The following is a 20,649-nucleotide window of genomic DNA, read 5'->3' as shown; positions in this document are numbered from 1 at the left end:
ATGATGAAAGATGTTAGTAGTTGATTTGATGGAATTAAGGAGGGACAGAAGAAATGAGGACCTCTTGAAATGGAGCCCACAGAGAGAGGTACGAAATGCCAAAGGTAGCATTTAGTGAGGAGTCCCTAACAAGGACAAGACTCTAAAATAATGAAAATGAGATTTGATTCATTCATACAATAGAATGGACCCCACTACATTAGGACCATCTGTCCCTTTGTCACCGGCAGCTCTCCATTACACGTGAATCTGATTCCCACTCATCCTTATTTAATAAAAGAAAATATTTTATAAAAAATTTAACATTTCAATTTTTGAGACATTAAATATACAGATTATCGAAATAAATTTATTATTTTTAAAGTCTTAATCATTATCCTGAAGGTACTGATTAACATTTCTCTTATAAATAATCTTACCATCACAATAAATAATTTATTTTCCAAAAAAAAAATAATACCATAAATTAAAACTCAACCAGACAATTGTAAAATTCAGAATTCAAATCTAAAATAATTCAATTTAACAATAATCAAAATTAACTCCATGCTTATAAATCAAACACTAGTGGACATGATATATGATGCTGAAAAGATTGTCCTGTAATTTATTTTATGGGCCTGCATTTGAGCATATCTTAAATCATTGAATTATTTATATATTTTTCAAAAATATATATTTATTTTTGTTTTATTTTATAATTCATTGACAACTCATATATCATTTGTTTTTTTTCTTTCTTACATTGAAATTTTCAATACCACCCACCTCTAATGAAATTGACAAATATTTCATTTTTCAATGATAAATTATGGAATCATTTAATTGTGTCACTTCATCACCCTATGCTTAGACAACAATATTTTGGACTAATTCATTTGTTTGGCAATGGATATAGTGACCCATCAAATGAATGATACATAAATTTTTCTATTTTCCATCAACTTGCCGTATTCAACTTGAATTATATGCTTTGTTTTGTTATTGTTAGATATCTTTCTTTCTTTTTTATGCTTGTTTCAATTTTATTTAAATATTTTTCTTCCAAGAAAAGAGTGATAATTTAATTAATAAAGTAAAAGAAATGGATATTAAAAGGTTAATTATTAAAAACTCGTTTTGTCCATTGATTTTGGAGTTATGTAATCCCACTTTAAAAGAAATTTATCTTGAATAATTAATATATCTGATCCATAAATAGATTAAATATATTAATTATTTAATAACTTTAAAAAATAAATTTCTCTGAGACGGAAAAGTATATATTAATTTAAAGTTTATATAAAAAGTTCAAGTGATTGAGCCACTTACACAATGAACGATATATGAAACTCCATTTTTTCTATTTTATTTTTGTATAAATTAAATATGTTATACATGTAACTTCGAGGACTAATATTTTAAATTAAAGATGTTATAATATGCGATAAAATTTTCTCTTAAATAATGTAATATTATTTCATGTTTAGAATTTAATCGAACTCAAAATGTTCGATTAAACTAGAAGACACCTTTACTAGATAATTGTTGATTTTTTTTTTGGGACTAAATAATTGATAAAATTTGAAAGTTCTTCAACTATTGGCACCATTATTTAGCCGTCTATTTATGGTATTTGGAGCCATCAAGAACCGTCAAACTTGGTTCAATGAACATTGTTTCTCATTATTAAACCTATTTTTTTGTGTCATTTTCAAGTTATTTATATGGGTTACTAAGTTTGATTTGACCTTAAGCGTGATTCAACATTTGGCTCAAGTTCAATATTAAAAATAAATACTATAGTTTTAATCATAAATAAATAAACAAAAGCAAATAGTAACTTGCAATAGGAAAGGACGGTTGTTGAAAATAAATTAAGCATGATATATTTTTTTAGTGCATCCACATTGATGAATGTGTGTGAGACTCTTTGTATATATAATGTCACTAGATTCAATTGAAGGTGATGGTTTAACATAGGAATATATGATTAATCATAAATTATATAATAATAAACCTCTTTGCTAAATTTAAGATTTGTTTGTAAAGATAGTTGAGATTTGTCAAAAGGTACATCTCATGTAGGTGTTTTAGTTGAATGGTTCATTGCACATTGAAATTCCCCAACTTTTTTAAGTTTTGAAATGACTTTAAGCAAAATCCTTTAACATGTTTTTTATTCTACAATGAAAAATATTACTCCTAATTTTAAATAAATTGATTTTAAGTTAATTTTTTTAAATAATTTTTTTTTAATAATGAATTAAATAATAAATTTTATTTAATTCAAATAAAATCCTACTTTCAAATAAAATTAATTTTAAAAAACATAATTAATTCTACTTCTACTTCATACCGACCAAACACAAAAAAAAACAATTCTATAATTTTGAGTGTTCATATATGAAAACAAACATAAACTTATTATTTTATTAGTTTTAATATCAAATAATTTCAGTCTCCTTTCAAAAATCGAACTGTGATTTGATTTACCAGAACCAACTAAATATTGGTTTATATTATTTAGATTATGTAAAAGAATTATCTTATATAATTCTTTTGTCAACTCTTATGAGTTCAAAATGATAAATTTTAATAAAATTGATTAACTCTTGATTTTACTTAGAAAGTGAAACCACTTAATTGATTTGATATTTATTTATTTGTTTAAGAAAAAAGGCAAGGCAACAAAGAGTATACCATAATGCACCATGTCTCCCTTTTAAGACAAAGACGTGTGAATAAACTAACCCACTTTTATTGCTTTTGTTCCCTTTTCTTACATAGAATCACACATCAATTTCATGTAGGGTCAAAACCATAAACCCCACTTTCTTCACCTCCCAATCACACTTTGTTTTTAATCAAACATCTTTCTTTATCTTTCCACCCACAAAATTACCACTTAATTTAATTTAAAATATATCCTTCCTCACGTACACACTACGCACCTATCCTCCAATTAGGACAATGATACTTAAACCAATGTCATATAAAAATCAATAACCTAATTTGATAGGAGACCTTTCTATTTATCTAGGCCCATGCCATGTTGCTTTCTTTTATTTATCTTGTTCTCATCAATGTGTAGACGTGTTAGACTTTGTGCAAAAGGGTTAGAAAAATGTGTCACATACATAGCTTGTCCATATCATATCATATAATATAATATAACAAAGTAAATTAATATTCCAAAATTTTAGTTGGAGGTTGGGTGGACCTACTCCAAATATTGAGATAGGTATAGTACAAAACAAAGCATAAAATATGGATGCAATTAAAGAAAAGCATATTATATAGAGGGGTCCATGATGTGTAACCTAACTTAATTTCTTCCCTTATCAAAGAGGGCATGCTCATGTACTAGTCTTAGGTCCATCATCATAGAATTGATTTTGTTGTTTCCTTTTGTTCTATCCTAACACATGTTTTCTTGCTTTAAAGTAGAGGACCCTACAAATTCTCTCCCATATCACAAGTCACTTAAAAAAATTATTAAAAATTAATTAATTAATTATCATCATGATGATGATGATGATAAAACCTATGGTGTCCAATTATGTCTCCATAACTATTGTGAATCTCAAAGTCTAAAGGTGCCATAGTGAAAAGCATCCATTGAAAAATCCAAAGAATGGAATGAATTCTTGGTTTTCAATCATATTCAATGACATATTGATATTTGAGGTGGACCTAATTTTTTAAATTTTATTGTTTGAAAAAAAAATAATCCTTTTTTGAAATTAAATTAATTTGGATGGTGATACTCATACATAGGCATTATCTAAAGTCCATTCTCTTTATTTTTAAGCCAATGTGAGTGAGGTTTCTGTTTTTATATATATTCCTTTTCTCAACCAAAAATGTCATCAAAGAGAACCTAATTGGTTATCATGTTAACTTTGTTAGTTGGTCTCCTCTATTTAATTTTTTTTAAAATAAATTATTTTGAGATAATGTAATTGTATATTGGAAAGTGCCATGTTGGCATCTAAAGTTTTATCTTTTAATTACTTTCTCACATTGTATGATATATATGATTCCCATTTTACTTTGTAAGGATAATGGGGTGATAATATTTATAAATTGTCAAGAAAAGGCATGGTGGGTCATTTGATAAGCAATTACGAATCCACAAACTTATAAAAGAAAAAGTGACATAATAAACCATTCACCTAAAAATCATATCTCACATAATGAGCATTTCTTTATAGGGGAACTTGAATGACCTCCCATAAGTTTACTTTACATGTATGGATTTGGTGGAATAGGTGGAGTAAGACTAAAGAAAAAGACATTATTTATTACATATTTGAATTCATAAATCTTCTGTCGTCGATATTAAGGTCGTGTTAAAGACGTGTCAGATTAATTATAAAAATTTAATTTAGTTTTTTTTAGAAAATATAATTTAATAAATTCTCATATAGAATTATTAAAAATTAATATTAACAATATTTTAATTAATTTGTTTTAATAAAAAATGTTCTTTATCTAAACCCTAGAAAAGGAATAAAAAAAACTAAAAGGAAAATGAGAATAAAAGTGAGTAATTAACAAACTATTATTTTGTCTTGCTTTTAGAGATATTGGAATGTGGAAGTGTAACAATCACTTTTCCCCACTAACATTATAATTTCCATGTGCTAAGGTCCACCTTATGCTTACTCATCCCATTAATGTACTATTGGTGTTTGTGGTCACAAACCCAACTCCCTCTATCTTGGGTAAAATCATTATGCCTTTGCCATTCTTCATCTTTTTCATCCCTTTCTCTTGTCAGTGGAGATTTTTTCTAAAAGTCTTTTAATACTTCCTTCTTGTCTACATTAGGCCCTTCTCCAAAATCTAACCACTAATATCATATAAATAAATTATTTTTATATGTTTTAATAACATTATACGTTCGATTTTGATCAAACGGTTCATATTAAAATTTAGCAGATTCGAAATGAAATACAAATTGTTAAAGATGTAAAAATATAGTCAATTTACAAAAATTTATTAGAATTAAAACATAGTTAGATAGAATGTCATAAAATATGTCATAATAAAATTATAATTAAATTAAAATTTTAATTTACAGAAACTTCTAAAAACTTAAGACAGCGATGCAATTTGATAATGTATAATAGGATGAGATTGGATAACATAAAAGATAAAAATATTTTAAAGTTATTTTTGTGAATGATAGCAAGGTTGACATAAACATTGTAGAATGTACTATGTAACCCTATTTTTTTCACTAGAAATATTCATATATATAGCAAACAAAAAGATGAAAATATTTTAAATTTTGTTCCCTATCTCTTTGGTTACTTTTTCAAAGTCTAACATTGAGTCATGAGAGAATTGAGATTCCACCAGCTATCACTTTTGGACCGAATAAATTATGAAGGAAAAATATTTGGTATTATCATCAATATGGGAGAGTGCATCACATTGTGCTGTCCACAAAATGAGCAAGATTTGGCCCACATTGATAATGGACCATAAATTTTTTGTTGTTTGAATTGACACACCAATTTGATATAACTCTAGCATATTCCTATTAAGGATTTTCTACAATGACTTTAGCTTCTATACAATTTTTTTTTTTTGAAATAATATCAATTTAATAAAAGTTTTAGGTACAACATCAATTTCATGATTTTCTCCCATGCTTTTAAAATGGGGTTATAGTGTTTTCACACTAAAGTAATGTCCCTTCATAAATGATGTTTCCACTAATAGAATGTCCAATCAATTCACAATTAAGTTATTGAGTGGAAGATCAATGAAAAGATTAAAAAAAATTACATGGAAATGCAACATCAATTCAATTTAGGGTTAGGTGTTAGGCATACTATTTTGAGTGGATGTGGACAAAAATGGTAACATGTTTCATGTTCCAATTCTATCTTAACAATGTTATGGAAGTAGACCCTTAATTTTGATCATGGTAATATATGTTTTTTTCCCTTGAATTGGCCCTAGTGGGATCATGGATACCCTACCATACTATTTTGATAATAATATTTCACCATTATGTTATATCAACTCAAATGCTAGTACATACACCACTCCATCTTGGAATTGAATTGTCATCTAGCTAAAATTTATTGAATATTTTTTAAAAAATTAAAATCCTAAAATATCTTATTTTCCTTTTTCCTTATTAAAAATATGTTATTTTTAAAAAATAATTGCTATTTTGACATTGTGTATTAGACATGGTATAAATATACTAGAAAGGAGACTGATTAATCTAATTTATTCGATAGATACAGAGATATTTGATTGTAAGAATGTCTATTAGACATGTATGTTTTTCTTATATTTCAAGGTTCGTTCTGTTTTTTTTGCAAGTAAATGTATTAATATAATTTTGAATTTTTAAGTTTAAGTGGTGCATAGTCTACAGGTCTTCTCGCTTTCATTTTTTTAGGGACGATTAAAATTTTAGACACACACTCAACTATGCATATCCTTTCTGCCCTATTTTTTTCACTTTTATAGGACGTATCTAGAGCAGATATGTCTTGTTTGTCATCTTTGAACATCTCATTTATTTGTTTTTAATTAAGAAATTTTGACATCTAAACTCTTGATTGATTCTAGATTTTGTGCTAAAGATTATTTATTAAAAAGCTAAATTATTATATATTTGTATAATTATTCAAAATTGGCATCCATTAATTTCACTTGCCCATAATTGAGGACTATTTAGTCTACAACTACCCACTTGCCACTTGAAGGTTCTTATGAAATTATTACACTACCTAAAGTGTTTAGTATATTGTACTACTTGTATAGAAATAAAACAAATAGGGCCATATTGAAAAGAAAGAAGAAGAAAAAAAGTAGAATAGGTGTGTGATTTAATGTGTTGGGCCTGAATGACACATGAATAGCAATTAACAAATCTAACCTATTTAATCAAGCAATGTCCCATTTATAATAAAATATGACTCTTTTAGCCTTATAATAATAGAATAAAAGAGATAGTGACTACACATGCTAGAAATTGCCCCCACTTTATATTTTCATCACAGAATGTGTAGTTTGATGTTAACACTCTCCATGTGCTTATCATTCATTCATGTCATAAGCCAGCAATTAATAATGACACATACTAACTTATTATTATTGTTATAAATATTTAATGAATGTGCAGATAATTGTTGGACTCTTTGAATTGTCACTTGTTAGTTTGTTGTCATAAATTGACAAGAAATATCATAAAAGAAAAAAATAATTTTTTCACCCCGTTTTAGTCCAATTCGGGATCAGCTCTAGCAATAAATAATTATAGTATTTTCTCGATCGCAGCTGCATTGAATTGTGGTTTTTCTATTAAATTCAACGTGAATTATTACTTGATCAATTATAATAAAAAAAAAATTAATTTTTAACTTTTTTTAATATATATTGAAAATATTTGGTGTATATCTTAATTGAAAAGATTTTTAATGTGATGGAAATAATTGGAAGTGTCTTCCCCATTAATTTCTATGATTAAAGATGAGCACATGATCTTGAAAATGAGTGCTAATGTGATGTTACAATTCTTGTATATATGTGAACTAAAATTTAAAGATAAGTACAAAATAATTTAATATCTTGATATGATGAATGATGAGAAAAATGAAGTAACATACAAAAGTCGGTGTTTAATTTGTGATGGCACAATGAAAAAAACAAATAGGTTGTGAAATTGACTTCCTTTGTTTGCTTGCTAAGTAAAAAATAAAAATTGCTCCTTCTCTTATTTGATAGAAGAAAACCTTCTTAATTTTAAATTCAGTTTTAAACTTTTCTTCGTTTTAAATTAAATTGTTTTAAATATTTTATATAGATTAAAAAATGATTATTTTTGTATAAGAATTAAATCATGTAGAATTTTATAATTTTGTTTTTCATTAATTACATAGTAAAAAGATAAATTAAAAGAGTTAATAATAAAAAAATATATTAAAAATAATTAATTTTGTATTGAAATGGTAAAATATTTAATAATTAGAAAAAAAATTATAAATTTAGAAAAAATATTAAAAAATATGCTTATTATTATTTCTCAAATAAACTTTTAATTAATAAAATGAGTCAATAATATTAATAAAATATATATATTTTAGAAAAAAATTTAAATACAGATAATAAATTAATAAAAATAAGACTACAAACATAGATATGCATGTGAAGCAAAAAAGTTTGTGCAAGAGACATAAATGCACACGTCAATAAATACAAAGAGACAAGAAATAACATCGAAATGAGTGTCTTTTAGTTACAGATCCTAGTGGTTTAAATATGATAATGACATGTATGAATAACACCAATAAGTAATTAATGTACTTTCTTTTATGTAGGCATAAAAAACTTTACTTTAGGGCTAGGTCCAAACCTAATATTGAATAATATTATTGAAATGATATAACATATTGAAACTTGAAAGAATTTGAATGACCACAAATCCACCAATATGCAAGAATTTTTAATATAAAGTTGACAAAATTTGATTCGGTTTCTATAGTGGCTTCTCAATCAATGTACACTGAAAAATAAATCTCCAAATGGAACTTTATATAGTTTTATTCTGATATCTATCAATTTGATTTTGCACTATTTTTTTCTTCATTCATATAAAGCAAAAAGTTAAATGTAAAATATAAGAAAAAGCAAAGAAAAAAGTAACCTAAAAAGAAAAACACACTTCTTCAATTTGATTTGAACTAGTCACATGCAATTGTCCTTGTTTTGTTTCTCATTGATGATGTAACAAGAGCTCAAAGAGTTTCACATAGTGATTGCTAATTCATGTTATGGTATAGGATTCCTCTAAAGTTTTTTTTAATCAATTTGCTTCAATTTATTGATTGAAAAATGTTGATTATTGGTTTAAATACATTCTTCATCTCTTACTTTATAAAAATAAAGTTTTGATGCTTCAATTCTAAAAATCTGTTTTTTATCTTAGTTTTAATTTTATGTTGCATATTACACCATCAAAATCAACTAATTCATATGAGTTGGGTTAACAAATATTTTGGGTGGAAGATTTGTAATATGTTTGGTGTTTGGGTATATGGACAATATGGTCTAGTGAGGGGTTTGAAAGTTGAGGATTTTAGACGACATTCAGTTTATAAGGTACTCCCTCTGTCCCAAATTATAAGAGAAAATTACTTTTTAGATTCATTGAATAATTAATGTATTTGGTCTATATAAAAACCAGATACATTAATTCTTCAATGAATCTAAAAAGTGATTTTCTCTTATAATTTGGGACGGAGGGAGTAGGGTGGAAAGAGGATAACTTCACTCCAATAAAGGCTTAGCACATTGGTGGATAGCACGAGAGATCTAATGAATTTCATGAGGTTTCTATTGTTTCTTTGACAATTCCATTTTGCTAAAGGGAGTTTACATATGAAGTTTGATGCATAATGCCATGATTTAAGAGATAAATACCAAAGAAATTATGGAAGTGCTCTCTCACATTGCCTGCGTTAAGCACTTGAATATTAATTTGAAACAGATTTTGGATCAACTTATTAAGATTTTCAAAAATCTTTCCTACTAATTTTTTCATAAGGATCACACATGTAACTTTTGTGTGATCATCTATGATTGTCAGAAACCACTTTGACCTAGTGACATTTTTAACTCGAGATGATCCCCGTGCATCATTGTGGATTAAGAAAAAATGATACTATGATAGGATGACTTATAGGGTTGGGCAAGGTAGTGAGATTCAGTGTTTGGCCAATTTGCTAACTTTGTATTTGACAAATTTTTATTAAATAATAACGTAAGAACGTAAGAAGAGAGATGACATTTTATATGAACTCTTTGTGATCTCTATTTTTAAGCAAAATAGGACTTGGGCTTTTCCCAATACACTGCCTCACGACTAGGGGTGGAAATAAGCTAGGCTTTAGAAGACCTGAGTCTGGCCTACGATAAACTTAAAAGACATAAGCCTGGCCTATGGCCTATCATAGGCTCAATTTTTTGGCCTGTCCTTTTTAAAAGTTTGGCCTAACCTGAAAGCCTATTTAAAAGCTTTTATCTCACTAAAGTTTTCAATTAATCATATTACTTAAGAAGCCTTATAGGTCGGCCTATATATGCATATATAAGCCGACCTATTTAACATTTGTTCTAATATATATGCATACATAGCTTCACATATTTAGCATTTTAGCCTTTTTTTTTTCTAATACATATGCATACATGAGTCAACCTATTTAACATATTTTTAATATATATGAAAATATAAGTCGGCCTATAAGGCTTCATAGATTTTTTTTAATAGCCTAACTCTGACCTATTTAATAAAATAGATTTTTAAAAACGCCTAAGTTTGGTCTCTTTATTAAATAGGTCTGGTCTGACCTTAAGTAGGCTAGGAGGCTATAGACCCATATAGGCCGGCCTAGCGTATTCTCACCCCTACTCACGACCAACACTATTAGAATTGGGCATAGTACTATTAGAATTGGTGCATAGTGGATGACCTCAATTATCAATGTGGGACTTAATTTTTCCGATACACCAATTTACACCCAACACTATTGAATTAGTAAATGATGGGTGGTTCAAATTGATAGACAAATATTATATTTATTTCCCTTGCTATAAAATGTGTTACATAGTGTGTGTATATATACACAATAGAAAGGACACAAACTAATCTAACAATTCCATTATATAAATAAGAAACATCATGAATGCTACACTAAATCAATGGGGATATCAATCCCTACATTACTGTCCCAAAATCCTTGACAACAGGTTGTCATGATATGTCATAAAGGATACAAATTAGCTATGGAACAATAAAAATTAAAGTAAAAAGAGTAAAGGATAATTAAAATAAAAAGGACAATTTGAAAAAACTTATAACCCAAAAACAACTTCATATTATATGATAAACCCAACTACTAAATACTTTTAAAGCACTCCCCCTAAGATATTGTATCAATCTCAAAATTATTGGATTTACCACTTGAACTAACACATGATGAAACAAGACTACTATGCTCACAACATGTCATTGCTCAACTAGTCAGCAGACCAAGAGAAATCCTAACTTTTGTTAGAGCAATGGTGCAATAATGCCATCCAATATAAGCATGAAAAAGTTGTTGAGATAACCGATAACATAACACCAATAGAAGTCAAAAGTAAGAATTCCTTAAAGCATGTTCTCAAGTCACACAAATTTGAACCAACTAAAACAGACTATACATTAATCATGATGCTTTTTACACTTTCCATCCATTATATACATCATCAAAATTTTCTCTCTTTCTCTTTCCTACCTTCAAATCATAGAAAAAAGTAAACAACTTTTCATATGGGAAGAGTAGTTCAATGCAAGCCCTCTACTCTACTCTAGTGCTTGTGAAAAGCTGTTTTAATATATTCCATTGATTGAGAATGTGCTTTCAAACCACTAGCCTCCAATAATGACCATTGCTTGCATGTGTAAACAAAGGTGTAATGAGATGATCATGAGGTGGTGTTCCTGTGTGATCAAAAGTAGATTAGAATTTGAGGAGTGGTTGATATCTACAAGACTAGTATCCACACTTTTTTAAACTTTAAAGCATAATGTAAACGAGTAAGTTGAAAATCTTGTTTTGTTAATATGGACTGTTCAAAAGTTGACATATTTGGCACTCATCATTAAAGAGATCTGCTTTATTTTATATATATCATGTTTACAACCTTGAACCACTAACACAATAACAAGAAAAGAAAATTTACTCTCCTAACTATTACTTATGACTAAAAGCCTCTTTGAATTGACTTATTCAAATTTATTTATAAATATAAATATTTGTGATACTTAAGAAAATTAACTCATAATTTTTTGAGATAGCTTAAAAATATAATTTGTAATTTATAAGAAAATAATTGGACTTTATTCTATCTTTAGTTATAAAAATAAGTTATACTTAAAAAATAAATATGATACGATTTAATTAAAAAGATGTTTATCCAAACAAAACCTAATCTATACTACCAACCATCACTATTTTAGGCACTACCATTACAACAGAACAAAAATACCTAGAGCAACTGTTACATTCTTCAAGGACAAAGTATAGTATTGGTGTATTTGTTGAAATATATTCTATATTTAGAACATTTGTTATTTATTTTAAAATATTTATATATTTTTATTGTTAATATATCCTTTTATTTAAGAAAACAATTAAAGTGTAATACCCTTATATTAAGAGATATTATTATATTACTCTCTCTGTTTATTTTTAATTGTCATTTTTTAACTTTTTACATATATTTAGAAAGCCTATAATTGTTGTTACTTTTCATGCTATGATTTTTTTAGCCTATAATACCCCTAACTTTTTTATAATTTCAATATTTTTTTTCTCTTTTCATAACAAATAGTTACGGGTAATCATTGCTACTTTGAATTTTGAAAACGACAATTAAAAAAAACATAAATTTTTCACAAAAGTGATACTTAAAAAGGAACAGAGGAAATATATTACTAGAATTTAGTATTAAATATATGGGTTTGACTCATTTGTCTTTCTTATGCATTACTCTTTTAATCTATTAATATAAATATGACGGTCACTACACATGTATCTATGTGTATCTGATTATCATATTTTTTCAATCAAACATATAGAGTTGACTGTTATGGTTTTTACCCCGTGGCTAAACTTTCATCTATTTGTATTATTATATCTTTTGCGCCAAACACCACTGGCCCTTGTTTCAATTAAAATTGAAGAATGTCTTCATATTGCATGGTGACTTACAAAAAGATGTGTATATAACCACATGGTTTTGTTGCTCATGGGAGGGGGAGCACGGACAAGTGTGTCGTTTAAAGAAATCATTATATGGCTTGAAACAATCTCCTAGGTCTTGGTTTGGGAGATTCAGTAAAGTGGTTTTGGTGTTTGGAATGAAACGATGTCAAAGTGATCATGCAGTATTTTTTATTAAAAGTAACTATGAAAATATCTTACTTGTGGTGTACATTGATGATATAGTAATTATAGGGAATGATAGCAAAGGAATTGACAAATTGAAGGCTTTCCTCTAAACCATGTTTCAAACTAAAGATTTTGGAATCTTGTGGTACTTCTTGGGCGTTGAAGTTATGTATTCAAAAGGAATTTTCTTTTCCCAAAGGAAATATGTTCTCGATCTATTGAGTGAAACTGGTATGATGGGATCCAAACCATGTGAGACTCCTATGAAGCCTGGAGTTAAGCTAACAGTGAATGGAGCTCCTTTCTCAGATCCACAGAAGTATGTAAGATTGGTGGAAAAATTGAATTGCTTAACTGTTACGAGACCTAATATTGCTTTTCCTGTAAGTGTTGTAAGTCAATTTATATTTATGTCTTCCCCCAATAATGCTCACTGGGAAGCACTAATCCGCATTGTTAAATATCAGAAGAAAGCTTCAGGAAAAGGAATTGTGTACCAAGATCATGAGCATATGCAAGTGGAGGCTTTTTCGGATTCAGATTGGACATGATGTCCAGTGGATCGAAAGTTTTACCACAAAGATATTGTGTATTTTTTTGTTTTCACTTCACAATTGTTTAGTGTAGAAATTCTAAAAAAATATACAGGATGTTCTAAATTTCCAAAATAGAGGGAAATTGTATTTGAGGAGATAAAAGCTCTTGAAAAAACAAAACTTAGAGTGCCATAACTCCTCCAGATGGTAAGAAAATTGTGGGATGCAAATGGGTGTTTATTGTGAAATATAATTCAAATGGGCCAGTTGAAAGGCATAAAGCTCAATTGGTTGCTAAGAGTTTCACTCAAACCTCCTAATGCCATAGATTACTCAGAAACATTTGTTCATGTTGTAAAATTGAACCGTGTCAGAATACTCCGATCGCTTGCTGTGAACCTAGATAGAGCTTTACATCAATTGGATGTTAAAAATGTTATTCTCAATAGCATGATAGATATCTATGCACCAACTTAAAGGGGAAGTGTTGGAACATTTTCAATATTTTCAATATTTGTTATTTATTTCAGAATGTTCGTTTATGTTCTATTGTTACTATTCTCCTTTGTTTAAGGAAATAATTAGGTTGTAATATCTCAGCTAATTCTGAAGAATAAAATTACAACTTCTTTAAGCTATTCTCTAAATAGTATTCAGAACTTGTTATTATTCAATCATCTTCATAATCTTTTACCTCCATTTAAAAACTGTGCTTATGGTTCTTAAGCTACCAACCTTCACAGTATTGATTGGTTAGTGGAAAACAAGACACCAGCAATTTTTAGCTTTAAATTTAATGATTATCAAATAAATCAAAACCATGAAGTGAAAAACAACGTTGAAATTTTAAGTAAAAAAATTGCTCCTAAATCTCACCATACTTAAGTTCCCTTCTCATAGCAATGATTCTGATAAACATGGATGCTCCAAGTACAATTGCAAACAAAGAGGTTCACTACTCATCGATTTGATAGGGGTAATAAGTGGAGGCTGTTGCCACTGTTTTGTGTCGGTTGAAATCCACAAGTCCGCTTCCTTGCTCGTGCCTGCCTCTGGAATCGATCGAAAGTAAGCAGTTATCTCCCACCTGCAATCTGTTTAGAATCGAAACTATAACCTTAAACCTAGGTTTAAGCCTACGGTACGGATCTATTTAAATTGACTTGTTTGAGATTATCTACTAGCCTAAGAACTTGTGAAATTGTCATTGAGAACTTACCATGAGGAAGCTTCTTAGTAAGAGATTCTGATATTGACAACTTGCTCATGAATGATCTGAGAGAGAACTGAAGATCAACCTCTTCCACAGATGAACCATAAGAGAGATTCATTGCAAGCTTGAAAACAAATTTCTCGAGCGGAATATCATCAGCATTGAAGAAAATAACAGCTACTCTTTCAACCAGGCCCTAGTAAATGGAAGGTAATGGATAAAAATCAGTAAGACAAAAAATAGCAGTTGCAAGAGGAGTCGAAACTAACAAATAGAACTCCAAATACGTGCAAAAATTGGACACTCGAAAAATTGGACACCGAAAAATAGATACTAATTATCTAAACATAAATGCTTATACTCTAACAACGAAAAAAATATCAAATTTCCATTCACCAAACAACATGCACAAAGATGATATACTGATTTAAGATATAGCTGAATTCTACATGACATTGGAAGCAAATCAACCTATATTTTATCATTCACTTCCAAGTCAAGCAATCAATTCAACAACTCACATATCATGATGAGTGAAAAACAAAATCAAAGTACCAAAAAAGACCAACCTTTTGTATAAAGGGAAGAAGTCCTGCAACAGTGGCATGAATATAATACCTAAGCTGAGGATGACAAGCCCTTTGAACCACCACATTCATATACCTTCTCCTCTCAAAAGCACCTTCCACATAACCAAAATAATCAAAATCAAACACCTATAAATAATCAAATTGCAATGTTAAGCTAAAAATCATTGCTTTTTCCTTTTACAAGCAACCAAACAAACCTGAAGGATAAACCCCTTTGAGAAAAACAACAGAAGTAATAGCAACTTCCAAAAATTCAACCAAAACCCTAGCTATTTGGCCTGCAAATTTTCAAGCAGAATCATTGTTAGAACTAAAATACAAGAATCAAAATCAAAGCTTTTGTTGCTAAAACTTCAAACCTTGAGGAGTTTGATTCTCTCTGCGCTCCATTACATAAATTTTCCATGCTCAATTTCAATAAAAACAAAAACCCCTTTTCAGAAAAATTACAATTTTGACCCCAATTCGACCCGTATTTAATTTGGGTCATAGAATCACTTTATGGATCGGGTTTTGACCCGATTTTCATTTTCTTCTTGCTTCGATTGAAAAAGATTTGATTTTGACTAATGGGTTAATTGAATTTTGAGGTTTAAGATTGAAATTTGATGCTGAAAGGAAAAAGCAAAAAGATGGAAGGAGGAAGAAGAGGGAGGGCTTGTGTTGTGGTTTTGGGTGACATTGGACGCAGCCCTAGAATGCAGTACCATGCTCTCTCACTCGCAAATCAGGTTTTTTTTTTTTTTTAATAATTTCATGTACTCTTTTTATTTGATTTTGTATATGTTGTTTGATTTTTCATCACATGAGTGTTTATGTATTGTTAGACTATTGAATTCTGATTTCTGAGTTCCTTGTAATGATTTTTGTTTGTATGTTGATTGATTGATCAATCTAATGATGCCTTTTCTATTTGTCAATCCAATTTGCAGGCTTCCCTAGAGGTAGACATTGTTGCATATGGAGGTAAATTTTTCTGGTTGAGATAGTTGTGTGTTTGAAACTGACATTTGTGATTATGTTTAGTTTATTCATTTTTTTAAAATTATTACTGGGGTTGACGTGTTTGTGTCAGTGTCGTGTTTGTGATGTCCGTGCTTATAGATCTCTGATACTAGACACATTTAGTAGGAGACAGATACACATAAGAGATAGATGTATTGAATTTTGTTTACCATTCAAAAAATTGTGTCTATCTCTCTTCTTTAGGAAGTGTTGAGTGTTGGAGATGATCTCAATCCTACTTTTTCTGCATTTGAACTGTTTAAAAGGAACCATTTGAGTTTGATTTTATTGCTGCAATATGTTTTGAAGTTGATTAGTGATTACTACTTTTCGATTATAATATGAGTACATTTTTTGTGTTGAATGATTTTTAACAGGCTCAGAGCCCCACACTGAACTTCTGGCCAACCCATCTATTCATATTCACCTCATGGTAAGTGTTTGGATTAATCTTTTGAGGACAAATTTTACAAAAAGTTGATGTAGTTTTGGTTGGAACATTCTCAAATTTTCAGAAGCAGTGGTCAACAGCCCGTCAAAGCTTACCGAAGATACTTCAACCTTTCATGCTTTTGTTGAAGCCCTTGTTTCAAATTTTCACTCTGCTTTGGTACCTTTGTATAAAGATACCTTCTCCTGATATTTTTATTGTCCAGGTTAGTTACCCTTTAGGTTTTATTCCCCCTTTTCTCGCTCTCATTATTTAAGTAATTTTATGTTTTACGTGATAGATTCAATGCTACTTGTTCTTGCTTAAATTAGAGTTTTATTGTTACTAGACAAGTGTACTTGAAAAATGGATATTCGCGTATTAGTTTGTGTTAGATTAGATTATTTGGAGTTTAGGCTACAAGAGAGATTGCATAGATGTTTGGTATTCTGTGTAGCAAGAAATTTATTCGGATTTTTAGCTAGATTAAGGCCTTATTTGGATAAACAGTTTATTTAAGTGTTTATAGCATAATTGTTTATCATATAAGTGCTTGTGTTATAAGTTGTTTCTATAACAAAAGATAAAATAAAGTCAAACTGATTTCATATAAGCTATAAGTTTTTTCCATAAGCTATTCTTAAGAGCTAATGGAAATAAGCTGAAAACAACTTATGGACATGTCATAAGCTGTTTTCGTAAGCTTTGTCAAAGAGTCTCAGAAGTACTTATGTCAGTACATAAGCTCAATTAAGTTAACCAGAGATGGCAGAAAGTATGATTCTGTAATTTTGTACTTCACCTCTCTCATTTCCTTGTTTTATGCAGAATCCTCCTTCAGTTCCAACTCTAGTGGCAGTAAAATGGGCTAGCTGGTTGAGGAAATCATCATTTGTTATAGATTGGCATAATTTTGGATATACTTTACTTGGACTGTCCCTTGGAAGGAATAGCCGTTTTGTCTCTTTATACAAATGGTATCGGTTCAGCATTTTTTAACTTTTTTACATTTGCTGATGTGGATTTTTTCTTTGCTCTTTCATGACTTTTTCTTTCTTAAACTTGTTACTTACGTGATTATTTTCTTGGCTCCATTTAGGTTTGAGAATCGTTATGGGAAAATGGCAGACGCTTCTCTCTGCGTAACAAAAGCAATGCAGCATGAATTGGCTCAAAACTGGGGGATTAAGTAAGAAAATCAGCGAAAAATTCAAATCTTGCTTCTCTAACGTTTAATTGTTTATTTGTATGTACTATGAAGCAACCTGATGTTTGTTCCGTAATGTCATAGTGCTACCGTATTGTACGACCAACCTCCTGATTTCTTTCATCCAACTACGCTCGAAGAAAGGCATAAGGTGATATACTTGTTCACTGTCTAGTGACTGGATGGTTTTGCATATTCGGCATTCCTAAAGATTTCCTAATACAATATCGATAGCTTATAGTTGTTTTGCAGACTGAATGAACACTTTTATCATCCTCTTGGTGTTAGAGATTGTATTAGTAATGGTAAGATAGGTTTTACTTTTACAATCCTGATATATATTGATCTTAGTCGATAGCAATCGGCGTGATATTATTTCTCAATACTCTTGCTTGCTGCAGGAAGTTCGCTGACGAGTAGCCAAATCCAAAATGAGAGTGTTTTTACATCTGAGGTTGGTTCAAACATTTGTTTGAAGCCAAACCGGCCTGCACTTGTTGTAAGCAGCACGAGCTGGTAAGTGTGTCCTATAACGAATCAGTAGCATTAAAATTGACGATAGATAAAGTCATCATTTATCTTACGAGACTTGAATAATTTGTTTTTGTGACTTGTGCCATTTTCAGGACTCCTGATGAAGATTTTGGCATTCTCTTAGAAGCTGCTTTAATGTATGACAGACGTGTTGCTGCTATATTGAATGAAGATGATTCGTTAGACGAGGAGGTCATGTGGAAAGAAATATCTGATGATGGAAAACAATGTTTATATCCCAGATTGTTATTCGTCATCACTGGTAAAAAGTTTGTTTTTTTTTTTTCCGCCTTCTGAAGCTTTGAGAATCGTACGGGACTTTTTAACGAAGAATTTTTCTTGATAAAGGTAAGGGTCCGGAAAAAGCAAAGTATGAAGCTAAAATAAAGACATTGAAACTTAAACGCGTGGCATTTCGCACCATGTGGTTATCTGCGGATGATTATCCATTACTGCTAGGTACGTTTTTTGTTCTTCGATTTTGAATAAATTTCCTTGCAGTGATATGAAGTAATTGATGTTAAAATCTGAATAATTTCAGGATCAGCTGATCTAGGTGTTTGTCTGCATACTTCATCATCGGGATTAGACCTTCCCATGAAGGTACCCTTTGTCATACTTCATTAAATCTCGTACTCATTCGGTATATTTCTAAATTTTCCTCTTTATTGGTATCAGGTTGTTGATATGTTTGGCTGTGGACTGCCTGTTTGTGCTGTTTCATATTCTTGGTAAGCCACATCGAACATTTTTGTATTTTTTGAGTTCACACGTTATGTTTGTTTCGTTTTTGCTAAAGTTTTTTACTTTTTTGAAGCATTAAAGAGCTCGTTAGCGTCGACAAAAATGGTCTTCTTTTCTCTTCATCTTCAGAGCTAGCTGATGAACTTTTGGTATCCAACTCTTCTTTAATGTGGCCAATGTTTATATCTAATCATGAGCATACTAATTTGTTTTCTGGCCGAATCTACATAGACACTCTTCAAGGGATTTCCCGATGCATGCGAATCTCTGAAGGTTCTCAAATCAGGTGCACTAGATACTGGTTCTTCATCAAGGTGGGTTACCGAATGGGAAGAACATGCAAAGCCACTGATAACTGAGGCAAGTTCATACTGTTTTGCTTTATATTGTCACCTTTTTTTATATGCTGCTTTGGTTTGAAGTGTTATTCCTGTTGACCTAAATTTATAAGCATTTGAATTTGCAGGTTATGTCAAGATTTTGATTTTCGTTGTATTTCTTAGAAGACGTCTTAGACTGCTAACAGAAAATTTCATAGATTTGTTGGCTTGATCGATCCTATATTGTTGAGTTGATTTACTGCATTTGTTGTAAATAGAAGTCTGAAATATTTTTGGCAAGTTCTTTATCCCAACCAAACTCACAAGACAATATTTTTCGAACAGTTTTTGGAGTCATGCCTTGGTCCAATCTTTCCATTAACAATGGCCTCTGCAAGCCCTTCCTGCATTGGCCTTGCTTCCATGTATAAACGGTTTTGTTTGTTTGGTGACTTGCTCATCAAGGTGTGACTAGACTTCTCGAGTGATTGATTTGTTATCAACCAATAACTTTCCAGTTCCTCCTTTATAATCTTTAATTATACAAGCAAGATCTCAATCCATTGTGCTTGTTAGGTTAGAAATGAAGTTGCTACATCTTCTGCTTCATGTGATGACATGATAATTATTGATTGCTTCTTCGAAGTCTATGAAATTGGTGATTCATCGATCATAAACAAATAGTCTGGAGTACTTTTTCTGTCATCTTGATCACCTTTTCATTCTAATTTGGTTGGTGAGTACGATATTATAAAGTGGTTTGAAAAATCGAAGCCAAATAGGAAAAAAATATGTTGCGTAGGTTTTCACAATTTTAAGTAATAAATAATGAATTCACCGTCAACACGAGCTGGTTCACGTACCATAATTTTTATGAAAAATCACAGCAAGCATAAATAACCTATTTCAAGCTAAAATAAACTTAGATCGCAACGAACCATGACTGTGAACTTTTTTCAAGCCAAAATAAACTTAGATCGCAACAAACCATGACTGTGAACTCTGAATTGAATATGGGCGAGAAGTACCCAGCACAGCAGCGACGAGGTCACGAAATAGAACAAAACCAAATGTGTGGTGGCTGCAAACATCTTTGAAAATCACAAATCTCCACAAATAT

The 20,649-nt window shown here is 30.0% G+C and overlaps 3 protein-coding genes across 5 annotated transcripts; 2 read left to right on the top strand and 1 right to left on the bottom strand.

Annotated features, from left to right (window-relative positions):
• Positions 1–11,145: 11,145 nt before the first annotated feature.
• Positions 11,146–15,717, bottom strand: LOC131625137 (DNA polymerase zeta processivity subunit-like). Of its 2 annotated transcripts, none has more exons than XM_058896030.1 (6): positions 15,649–15,717; positions 15,487–15,567; positions 15,269–15,381; positions 14,706–14,895; positions 14,363–14,538; positions 11,146–11,497 (listed from the first exon to the last, which is right to left on the bottom strand). In XM_058896030.1, exons 1-5 carry the CDS (start codon positions 15,677–15,679, stop codon positions 14,381–14,383), a joined length of 573 nt encoding a protein of 190 aa, XP_058752013.1. In that variant the 5' UTR covers positions 15,680–15,717; the 3' UTR covers positions 11,146–11,497; positions 14,363–14,380. The 2 variants fall into 2 exon arrangements, with proteins under 2 accessions (XP_058752013.1, XP_058752012.1); XM_058896029.1 differs by having other exon boundaries at positions 14,363–14,580; positions 15,649–15,716.
• LOC131625097 (uncharacterized mitochondrial protein AtMg00810-like) lies at positions 13,064–13,501 on the top strand. Its single transcript, XM_058895993.1, has one exon. The coding sequence runs from the start codon at positions 13,064–13,066 to the stop codon at positions 13,499–13,501; it is 438 nt and encodes a 145-aa protein (XP_058751976.1).
• On the top strand, positions 15,334–20,032 carry LOC131625136 (UDP-glycosyltransferase TURAN-like). Of its 2 annotated transcripts, XM_058896026.1 has the most exons (16): positions 15,334–16,020; positions 16,222–16,255; positions 16,672–16,727; positions 16,810–16,950; positions 17,553–17,701; positions 17,824–17,913; positions 18,016–18,082; positions 18,173–18,236; positions 18,333–18,447; positions 18,558–18,727; positions 18,814–18,924; positions 19,007–19,068; positions 19,144–19,196; positions 19,283–19,358; positions 19,441–19,569; positions 19,676–20,032. In XM_058896026.1, the coding sequence occupies exons 1-16, from the start codon at positions 15,898–15,900 to the stop codon at positions 19,691–19,693; spliced, it is 1,458 nt and encodes a 485-aa protein (XP_058752009.1). In that variant the 5' UTR covers positions 15,334–15,897; the 3' UTR covers positions 19,694–20,032. The 2 variants fall into 2 exon arrangements, with proteins under 2 accessions (XP_058752009.1, XP_058752011.1); XM_058896028.1 differs by lacking the exon at positions 15,334–16,020 and having other exon boundaries at positions 16,781–16,950.
• Positions 20,033–20,649: the final 617 nt, after the last annotated feature.

Source organism: Vicia villosa, unplaced genomic scaffold (genome assembly GCF_029867415.1).
Source record: "Vicia villosa cultivar HV-30 ecotype Madison, WI unplaced genomic scaffold, Vvil1.0 ctg.000189F_1_1, whole genome shotgun sequence".
In the NCBI taxonomy this organism is placed as follows: domain Eukaryota; kingdom Viridiplantae; phylum Streptophyta; class Magnoliopsida; order Fabales; family Fabaceae; genus Vicia; species Vicia villosa.
The sequence above is the reverse complement of the archived record's forward strand: the minus strand, read 5'-3'. Positions and strand labels throughout refer to the sequence as shown.